Here is a 12018-nt window from a genome sequence, read left to right on the forward strand (position 1 = left end):
CGGCTTGGTCATTTGCACACAGCTGCTGCTGCCACCGCCATATGGGCATCTACGTTCTATTACATTTGAATCGCCAGCAACAATATACAATAGAATAAAATCAGGTTGATTGATGTGGTTGGAGGAATAACATCCAAAGACAGATCTTCTCCATGTCTATGATTCTTTGATTGAAAACCATTTTGCTCTTGCATACTAATTTTTAAAAACGATGACATGTTGCGTTATGTGTTGACGGATGTGTAAGTGGATCTTCAAGATAGGTTTATTCCTGATAACTTCAAAAGAAGATTGAATTTGGTCAGTGTGGGTAAGAACAGGAAGCTTCAATGGTATGATCACGTTGGAAAGAATAGATGAGAGTTCTAATGTTAGTAGATGCAGAACAGCTGAGGTAGCAGGCCCAGTTCACAAGGGAAAGCCAATAAATGCATAAGAGGAAGTTATAAAAGTGGACTTGAAGGAAACACCTGGCCAGAGATTGGTTAGTTTATAAGTCAATTTTTAAAGTCATCCAACACATGCTAACATGTAAAACAAATGTTAAAACAAATATGATGATGACGACATGTGATAAGTTTTTCATTCATCTTTTAATATTTTTAAATCTTCAACTTTTTTTTATATTTTGAAAGGTCGCTGTTCTAACTCCCATATTCAAGAAACTCACCACTTTCATATCCTTGGACCTGAAGAGGTAAGAAAAATTATACTTTCATAAATATACCTACTCAATTCCTATGTACACAAGGACAAAGCTAGGCATGATGCCGGTTTTTAATATGGGCAAAATCCAGCTTCCTAAAGTAGAGAACACTGGATTAGAACAAAAAAAAAAAAAAAAAAAAATATTTGTCCAAAAAGAATTTCTTCTTTGACAGAGGACAGAACAAATATTGCACTTTGATCCCAGCTAGAAGCCAACTGTCTGTCGTCTTTAAAATAAAAATAAATCTCAGTGTCCATCCGTTCAGTGGATATTACATTTTAAAAAAATTCAATTTATTTTTTGTTTGCTATTTTGGCTTGCTTGTAGTTATCATGGTAACCCATAGCTAATGTATGAATTTGTTGATAAACAAAATATTTCATTTGTGCACATGCACACAGATAGATACATAAGAATTCCATGTGCTTCTCGCATCTATGTAACTTACATATTATTTACACTCATTCATATTGTTTGGATTCTTTGGACTACTGTTCTTATCCTGAGTGCTATTTTAATGACAGTTTGGTTGATGTAACCTTCTTCAGGTGTATCTTATTGAATTTGGGAAACTTTCTGTCGAATTCGGGAATCTGCACAGAATTTCGAACAAAGATTGTATTTATCTAACTGTATCTGATCTGTTGTATTCTTTTGTTTGAAATAAGAGCATTAATAGGATGTTGATCATGTTCTCCATGTTGGCTATTATAGGAATTCCTACTGATCATGATGTTCAGATATTTATTCTGAGACCCCCCTCCCCCTATTATCTGCTTCTTTCTCCAAACTCACTTGCACCACCACCACCACAACAACAACAACAACAACAATCAAGAGTAGGTCACTCCAATCAAACTTTCCTTTATCTATAGACAATGGGAGATAACTCAACTGTTTTAACTCAGAGATTACCCCCTCCCCACCCCAACAACTTTTATGTTTGATTGGTGTCATTTGGTTTTTCTTTTTCAAAGAATGAATCTGTTAAGCTTAATGATTACTGTTAGCACAATTAACATCAATGTCAGTTTTTACTTATAACTAATTTTTTCCTTTTTCTCTTATAAATTTTGAAGAAATAAATGTTCATTGTTTCCAACAACATGTGTCTCTATAAAAAAAGATCCAAAAGAAACTTGAATGAAGTCATTTGTTGTGTTTCCTCTGTATTTGCAGTATGAACGTTACAAGACGTTTGCAACGGAACATTTCTTAATGGATCAGGGTGGTGTCTTATGCCCCAACCCAAAATGTGGTGAGGGAATGCTACCTGAAACAAATTCTAACACAATCAAATGTTTTAGCTGTCAGGTAAGTAAATTAATCATGCAACAACATCGCCTAAAACTTTCAAATCTTCAGACAATCTGTATTATAATGTGCTTTTACATATATTTGTATGCACATTTAAAAAAAAAAGTTGCTTGCCAAAATTCTCCCCATATTAAGAAACAAAAATAAGAAAAATCTGTATATGTACATACCTGTGGTGGAAAGGAAATTTTGTATTCCAAAACGCCTGTAAATTGATCAAGTAGTTTTATTTTTATAAATAAAATAACTTTTAAGTGATCAATAGGATTTCATAGGCATTACAACAAAAATTTATCAAATTTTAGATATTAGCCCCCACCCACCCCAAAACAGCTTTTATATTTGATTGGTGTCATTTTTTTTTCTTTGTCACAATCCAAAAGCAAAATTTGGAAAATGAAAAAATCGATTTAAAAGAAATAACATTGATATCTACTGACTTTTTGTGTCAATTTCAATTAAAAACAATGATATCTACTTAAGTGGCATGTCAGAAGTACTATAAAAAAAACATAAGTTTTTGATCTTTATTGTAAAAAAACACTCGCCATATTCTTTTGGAACGCATGATATAACAAGGGAAATAACCCAGTTATGCTAAAAACAAGGCAAGTAGCCTATATTTATGATTGTTAATGCAGAATTTATTAAAAAATTAGCAATAGTTACATGCTATTTACCTCCTCATTGGAATTCTCTGGTATTTTTTTTTTACCCAAATATTTTATTTTTGCTACTTTTTGCCAAAAAAATGTTTTCTTTAATAACATTTTTCACCATTATCGTATTTCATAATTTTTGGGTATATTCATTACTGTAATATCACAATTAAGTAGAGACCATTGGTTTGCCTTGAAATTAAATATTAAAAATTTCGAATTTCACTTTTTACTGAATTATGTTATCTTATCTCCCTTGTTTTCTGAGACTGTTTTCAAATTTTCATGGAGACAGTCGTTCTTCGGTTAGTCATAAAATTTGATTTTATCATTTAAAAATAAAACTACTTGATCAATCTATGTAATTTTTGGAATATGGTATTTTCTTTCTGTCACGGGTACACACATCATACAAATTTTTATTATTGTTTATTAAAATAGGGAAGGATTAAATGAGATAATTTGCTTAGCAAAGATGAAATGGCAAAAATTAAAAGAAGAAAATAAAGTCAAGATTGATGTTTTTTTTTGTATTAATCATTAAAAATGATGCGCATATTTTTTTCAACTCTTGATAGTTCAATTCTATCCCAATGAAATAATAGAAAAGCAATAGAATGACTTAGATTGGAAAACAAATATCAAGTCAGACAATCCCTCTCATCAAAAATGAATTCAAAAAGAAATCCTCACTCTAAATTAAAAAAAATCAATAGTAGATATTTTTTCTTTTTATCATCAGAAATGATGATAGGAATTTATAAATGAAAAATTAAATTACTGACTTAATTCTATTATTTAATATTAATATTATTTAATATTAATATTATTTAATATTAATATTATTTAATATTAATATTATTTAAAACAATGGTGAAGCATGAGCTTTTCCTGCCATTTTGATATGAACATTTTTCGAATAGCGATAAATGTGTGAGACTTTTTTGGAAAAAAGTATAAAACAATTGAAGTTGTCATTGACGTTTTTTTTTTTTTTTCAATTTTTATTTATTTATTTTTTTCAATTTTGGAACAATTCATTTGAAAATGGGTAAAATATTTTTCCATTCAATTTTGACCTAAGAACCAACCGTAGTCTTCTCTTGTATTCTTTTCCTATTATTTCATTCATTAAGTTTTTTTATTTTATCTAATTCCACAATTCCTTATGAGGAAGATTTTGGGGAAGTTCGTGTGAAAGGAGGGATTTTTCACGGGGAAACAATTTGTTGCCCTTGTTGTCTATTTGGCATATGGTACCCTTGTTCATATTATGAAAAGTAACTGCATGTTATGAGTGAAGAAATAGGGAGTACCGAGTAAACTAATTATTATTTATAGATGATTTAAAGTTGTATGCAAAGAATGAAGACCAGTTAAGTATGCCTGTGAGGACTGTTCACATCTTCAGTAATGACATAGATATGAAATTTGGTATGAAGAAGTGTGGTGCCCTGAAATTGAAAAGGGAAAAATTGTTGAAAGAGAATGAATGATTTTAAATGGAGAAAAGGTAAAAGAGGTTGGAGAAGAAAAATACACCTACTTAGGAATTGTGGAATTAGATAAAATAAAAAAACTTAACTGAATGAAATAACAGGAAAAGAATACAAGAGAAGACTATGGTTGGTTCTTAGGTCAAAATTGAATGGAAAAATATTTTACCCATTTTCAAATGAATTGTTCCAAAATTGAGAAAGCAAAAAAACAGAATTGTTGACAATTTTTTAATGGCATAAAATAGACAATTTATTTGTAAATGATTTATATTGTTGTGATGAGTTAAGTGAAAACAATTGTTTTATTTCTCTGACAAGAAAGAAAATGGTCAGCAACCCTGGAATTCCTACAGGATTTTTGATGTGAGAAATAAAATGTATTTAGATTTTCTTTTGTTTTTGTCTGGTATTGTAGGCTTACTATACCTACCTGGCATTACACAGAAAGCTGTAAACTTTATGATAGAGGGCGTCCAAAAAGTCACTTAAGGATTGATTTTACCATTAATGATTATTTTATTTCTCTATTTCAGATATTTTACAGATAATATTTTGGAAATTAATTAGCATTGAACATCATGTACATATGGTGAGAGGCACTATAGAGCTTCTTAGGCAATGCTTTAGCAACAACATTATCTCTCGTTATGGCAATGTCAAATGGCCACCATGTTCCCTAAACTTAACTAGCCTCGACTTTTTCTTGTGGGGATATCTTAAAGAAAGAGTCTGTTAACAAATATGAAGCTGGAAATAAGCAATATTTAAAAGATATTATTTTTCATAAATAAAGTTTGTTTGAATTTTGCATTCTTTTAAAGATTTCCCAATATCTTAGTCAGATTTTGTTAAAATTACAGAAAGATATCCTCAAAAATAAAGAATCTATTTAAGTTCAAAACTATTCAGTGACTTTTTAGACAGCCTGTATTTTTCGATTTCAAATATGAGTTATCCCCCTTATATTATTTGAGTAATATAAATGCTGCTGAACTAAGTAAATTTTAAATAAAATGTATAGAAGTATGTTATTATATTGCCAATAACATATTACAATAACAAGTCAAATTGGCTAGTCAGAATCAAAGTTTGATTTGTTAGCTTAAATGCTATTTAGATCCAACTTTTAAAATCCGTCCAATTTTTTGTATATTTGAGTAAAATGAAAATAATTGCATAAAAAATAGAATTAAAAGGCAAATTAAAAAAAAATGATACATTTTTATTAATGTTTTCCTTTTAAAGAAGGAAATAGCTTAATTTTAAAGTGAAGTAGGGAAAACATGAACTGTATTGTTATATTTCTTAATTAAAATGTAGTAAAAAATCACTTATTTCATCATTATTATGCGTAACGTGTTGGGTTGGGGATAGATATAAACAGGTTGAATGTATATGATTTATATATGTATGTATATGATATATTAGATATATTTATGAGATACATATGTATGATATATATATATATATATATATATATATACACGATGCATGTAGATATATGTATATGTGTATACACTATATATGATATATATATTTGTTATATACTTGTTTGCTTTTTTTATAGAAAATCTTTTTATTTTGCTGCTTTTATTTCGTATATTGTTAGATGAAAGCACAAATTATTTGGCAAAAGACCACCCTCTCCATTTTAACAATGGCTTCCGATATCATAACGTTATTATTTCATTACAGTAAATATTGCATGAGCGAAGGACTTTTTTTTATTTGAAACAGAATTTCCTTTTTTCACCATATTTGTTAATGCTGTTGAAACATACTAGCTGAAAAAAGGTGCTTTTGAAATTGGTGGTATGGAAGGGGGCTACTGCGTAAGGTAGTTAAAATTTACCTTTTATTTGGTTAGAATTCATGTTAAATTAATTTTTATCAGTAGTTGTATTCATTAAATTGTAAGATGAAAGTACGGAATATACAGGCGGAAGAGTAACTTATCTTGCCTTTTGTAACATTTAAAATAAGACATTTTACCTAATACAACTGAATAAATATATGTATATATAAACATATGTGTATGTATTTATTGATTTGTAAATCGCCACTTGTTCTCGTCTACTTTTACCAACAACGACTATATTTCATTCCTCGCATTGTGACAGCCTTCTAAATCTTTACTACATGAATATTATATTGCTTTTTCACCCCAAAGAAGGCAAAGTGCCACTTGGATGTAAAGGGACAAAATCTACAAGGACACTGTAGGGAGTTCAGCAGCAAGATGTCTGTGTACATTACATGTGAACTTCTGCATGTCAGTATAGTCAGGGAAGCAGAGACCCAAGAGGGAATTTCAAAGTCTAGCGGTTTGTGGGAAGAAACTATTTGAATAGAAAGTTTTCCGTTATCTAGGAATCTCTACAGTGTAGGGGCGTTATTTTGCTGCTTGTTGGGTTAGTCGGGGAGTATTTACATTGAGGGGGTACAAGGGCTTAGAGTTTGTTGAAGCATCTTCTATTAAAATGCTTGTAAAATAGGCACAGGATGTCGATGGAATAAAGGTTGGAGTTTGGTTGACGGTGCGGGACCTATTAGATTGACAACTTTTTTTATGAACTTTGTCTATGAGTGAGGGACTAGTAGCAGATGCACCAGCCCAAATGTGGTAACAATAATCTATGCATGAGGTACAGGATACTTGCAGGCATAAGTAGCTTTCTAGCATGGTAGAGAGAGCCCCCCATCCTTCTTTGTAGCAGCCTTGGCAATGCTCTTGATATATATATATATATATATATATATATATATATATATGTTCCCTGTGAACGTTAAGTTGAGAAATTTGAACAAGAGCTTTCAGGTAGAGTGTCATTAGCTATGGCTATCAGTGGTTGAGAAGATTGTAATTATTAAAGGAAAAAAGTTTAGTCTTGGCAGCATTGAATGTTACCATCCATTTATGTCCTCAGTCCACTACGAACCCAAACCGGTGTTTCTTCGTACTGTCCCTTGTGAACGGATCTGCAACGGTGTAAGTGGTAGCGGGGGTAAGAGGAATTTAATTGAGAGAAAAGATTTTACAACTTCCCTTGCTTCTAACCAATTTTGGCCGTGAACTTTCACCAGAAAAAATATAAGAATCCATGATTATCAAAGAAGTGTAGCGGTAATATGCCTATAACACACCTCAGATAATGTGCTGCAGTTTGTGCATATTACATTTGCATGAAACGTCTTGATTTTTCAATCCTATTAAGGTCAAAATTAGAGGGGAAAAATGAGTTCATTTTATATATATAGAGATAATCAAGTTGTTAAAAACATCCGCATATATACAAGAAAGTTACATTCCAATGACTAAAGAACAGTGTCAATCCACAATCCTAATTTTTTATTGTTTTATTATTTTACTTAACGTCTATATTTTTTCCATCATTGTTTTAAACAGGTTTTGTTCTCCTGATAGAAAATATAATCCGTTGTGCCATCATACATAATATATAATAGCATATATATATAATATAAAATAGAATATATATAAAATATATATAATAGCATATAATATATTATATACGTAAAATGGAATCTATATATCTATAAAAGTGAACGTGTGTGTGTGTCTGTGTGTGTGTCTGTGTACATTTCCCTACGCAATAACTCTGTCAATTTTTAGTCTACAGACTCGAAATTTGATATACCGGGTACTGAGATTTGGGAAAATCGATGTGATCGGGTTTCGGCCAGAAATTTTGCTGTTAAGGTGTTAAAATTCAACGATTTGACCTTTTAGAACTCTACCATCCGACAATTTTGGGTCTAAACACTTGACATTTTAGATATTAGTTCCTTGGACATGGATCTAACTTAATAACTTGATTCGAGCCCAAAACAATAAATATTAAGGGGTCATAATAGGGGTCAAAGTTAAAAAAAATTGACCATTTTTTTTTTTTTTTGCTTAGCATACACCTCCAAACACCCGGGCAACACCGGACACCCATGCTAGTATATGATATATGTAATAGATTATATAATAGAATATATAATACATATAATAAACAATACAATATATATAATAGAATATGTATATATAAGTAGGAGCATTTGTGTGTCTGTGCAACTGTCCTACAGCCCACAGCACTGGATTGATCATGATTAAACCTGGCATGATGATGGTCCTCCACCTAGGAATGGTGTACACCATTTTTCAAGGTTAAGGTTGTATGTATACTCTCTTATAACCCACACAATTGAACCAATCATGACCACCATTTTTCAAGGTTAAGATCAAAGGTTTAGGTTATACTAGACTACTCGTGATCCATTGGGTCAGTATGTTATATTAGCTATAGAATTAATGTATGAATGTGACACTTGTGATGTAAAGAAAATAGTTTTTTTGTGACATAACAGAAACATTTCTATGAAAGTATATTAAAATCAAAAAAGAATATAGATGCTAAACTTCTGACCGACCAACAATATGGATGTAGACAAGCCCGTTCCACAGCAGACATCCTCACTGTAATCTCTGAACGCATATACCATTCACTGGACAAAGCGGGAGAGGGCAGAGCGGTAGCTCTAGATATATCTAAGGCTTTTGACAGGGTATGGCATGAGGGTCTCCTCAGGAAGATTAGATCATACGGTATCACTGGTAGAATACTTAACATAATTAAATCCTTCTTAGATAAGAGAAAAATCCAGGTTGTCCTCGACGGTCGTACATCTAAACAATATGATATAAATGCGGGAGTGCCCCAGGGATCTATCCTTGGACCTCTACTGTTCCTGATATTCATAAATGACCTCCCCGACAAAATTGCCTCTGGGATGGGTATATATGCTGATGACACCACACTCTATAGCAGGCATGACAGGAAAACAAATGAACATATATCTAAAGTAATGGCAGAAACACTAGAGGATGACCTCCAATCAGTAGTGGAATGGGGACAAAAATGGATGGTCATGCTCAATGTCGCCAAGACTAAACTGGTTTCATTCAATAATTACAAGAAATCTTCTCTACCACCTATAGCAATGGCCAACGACTCTTTATCTGAGAGTACGTCTTTCAAGCTCCTTGGCCTAACGTTCACAGGAAACATGAGTTGGAACAATTACATCGAGGGCATTGCCAGGGCCGCTGCAAGGAAGGTGGGCTCTCTCTACCGTGCTAGAAAACTACTAACACCCAAAAGTATCCTGTACCTCTATAAGGCAACCATTCGCTCATGTATGGAGTATTGCTGTCATATTTGGGCTGGTGCATCGGCTACTAGTCTCTCGCTCATTGACAGGGTTCAAAAGAGAGTCGCAAATCTGATAGGCCCAAAACTGGCATCTAAGCTTCAGCCTCTGTCCCATCAATGAAACGTTGCATCCCTCTGCTTGTTCTACAAGTATTTTAATGGTGAATGCTCTGATGAACTGCAAGCACTTGTGCCCCCACGACGTGAATGAACACTCTCGACAGACCCGACAAGCTGCAAAATCCCACCCCCACACTGTAGAGATCCCTAGATGTAAAAGATCTTTCTACTCCGGTAGTTTCTTCCCCAGAACCGCTAGACTTTGGAATTCCATTCCAGGTCACTGCTTCCCCAACTGTACTGACATGCAGAAGTTCAAGTGCAATGTAAACCAACATCTTGCTGCCCAAAGCCCTACATAGTACCCCAGTAGTTGTTTCCCCTGATAGTAGCCCCCTACACCAAAGTGGCAATGTGCCTTGTTTGGGGTGAAAATGTAATAAAAAAAAAAAAAAAAAAAAAAAAAGAAGATAGATTTCTAGGAGTCATTCTGTTTATAATTATTTATTTTTGAAAAAAAAAAAAACCCTTACAGCCATTGAATTATAATTCAAGTGGTTTGTCATACTTATAAGTAAATGTTCACTGAACCGATACCATAATACTTAAAGTTAAATTCAAATTTTGATATATCTTTTAATTTAAACGTGAAAAAAAAAACAATTGGGATACTGAAAGTGTATTTTTGCGTTGATTATTTATTTGTAACACAAATTAAAAAAACAATATTTTCTGGGTTAATTGTTTATGTTGGGAGTGTTGAAGAAAATGTATGAATGTTTTTTAAGAAAGGTGTATTAAAAGATGGAGAATAAATTAAAACAAAAAATGAAGGCGGTGGGTAAGTCGCCATTGTAAAATGCTCTTATGGTTGTCAACAGGTTAAAGAAGATTTATTTGTAAGAAAATTTCGTTAAAATAACTTATAATAAGAAAATGAACGATGTAAAAAAAAAAGGCAGAAAGTATTAACAATTGTTTATTTGGATTATTCAAATGCGAAAAAAACAAAACAATTGGGATGCTGAAAACGTACACAGTAAAACAATATGCTTTATTGTCGCATTGATTATTTGTTTATGTACGCCGAATAAGTTAATTAAAATTAATGTGATATTTAATAATGATATTAATTTAACTGAAAGTGATTAAAATTGAAAGGGAGACATTAAATCTGCTTTCTCTTTTTTTTTTAAATTAAAAAAAATTTTTTTTTTGATATAGCATTCATTTTGTCGCATGTGTTCCTGTGATAGCCATAGTGGTGCCTGTGGACATCAGCAGCCCGTGGAAGGAAGTGAATTTGTAAGTTTCTTTTCATGTTACTACTATTACTCACATAATGCCTTTTGTCGTCATCATCATTGTTGCCATTTTAATGCTTGCTTTACATGCTGACATGTGTTGGACAGCTTTTTAAAAATTGTCTTTCAAACTAACGTATCTCTGACTAGAGATTTATTTATCCCTTTTTCTCGCAAATCCGTTTCTATCTCTTTCTTCTATTTTTTTTGTCGACCTTTCTCAACCAACTGACTCTGCTACTTCAACTGTTGTAATTCTACTAACCCAGTCTATCCATTCTTTTGCTATGACCAAATCAATGAAGTCTCCTGTTTTTCACCTATCTCCTTAACTTGTCCACATTTGATCTTCCTCTGAGGTCATTGGATCTAATCCTGTTATTAAGGTTCACATTACATATCCATCATATCATTCTCATGTCATTTCTTTTGATCCAACATATATCGACCATTTAACAGATTTAGCTTGCATACACCATTTTATTTCTGGAGTGATATCAGTGAAGTGTTCTAATAAAGTCAGATCACTTATAACTGACTATTACAGCATGCAGCACTGGCAAGACCATTCTCTCAAGCATCATCCTCCCTCATTTTGGGCCAACAAAAATTTCATTTTTCTTGATCAGCATTAGTAAGGAAAACAGAAGATCAAACAGAAAACGGAAATTAACAGAATTGAGTAGGGTGAACCCAAAACAAAAATGTTATTAATCCCAGACGAGATATTTTCAAAAGGGGGTGTTATACCGGCCTTTCTTGAATAGAGGAATTTACACAGATTAGCACTATAAATAGCGCTAGTAATTCCAACACCGGTGAGAGAGATGCGACTGCACTTCAACTGCTAGCCGAGTGGCCAACAGATATACACGCTTTCCTATCTTTGTACATTATTGTTAATACACTTGTTCCTTAACCGAACCTCGACTTGATTGTTCTTATTTTCACTGTTGTTCCACTACACAACATTTATTGAAAAAAAAAACATACAAAATAAATTTTAAGCCAGATGTGTCAGTTCCAATGTTAATTGTTATATTAAAACTATCAGATAAGATATTGTACATCTGTGTGTGTGTGGATGTTTCACGTCTATGTGTAACTTTGATAAATACACGTTTTAAAAATTATTATTTACTGCAAGTTGAACATTTATTGAAATAAATGAAATCAACTATGTGACAACTAAAATGATTTTTTTTATAAAACTGAATTTAGTACTAAATGATGATGATAGTTCAGCTTCAAACA

The 12018-nt window shown here is 32.2% G+C and overlaps 1 protein-coding gene across 1 annotated transcript in view; it reads left to right on the plus strand.

Annotated features, from left to right (window-relative positions):
- The window catches only part of LOC145303504 (E3 ubiquitin-protein ligase parkin-like), a 72410-nt gene that overhangs the window by 52676 nt on the left and 7716 nt on the right, over positions 1–12018 (plus strand). Inside the window, exons 6-8 of the mRNA XM_080144937.1 lie at positions 636–697; positions 1889–2023; positions 10685–10765. Coding sequence (XP_080001063.1) covers positions 636–697; positions 1889–2023; positions 10685–10765 — 278 coding nt within the window. The remainder of the gene's footprint in view (positions 1–635; positions 698–1888; positions 2024–10684; positions 10766–12018) is intronic.

This window comes from Euprymna scolopes, chromosome 19 (genome assembly GCF_053919585.1).
Source record: "Euprymna scolopes isolate OS-2025 chromosome 19, ASM5391958v1, whole genome shotgun sequence".
NCBI lineage: Eukaryota > Metazoa > Mollusca > Cephalopoda > Sepiida > Sepiolidae > Euprymna > Euprymna scolopes.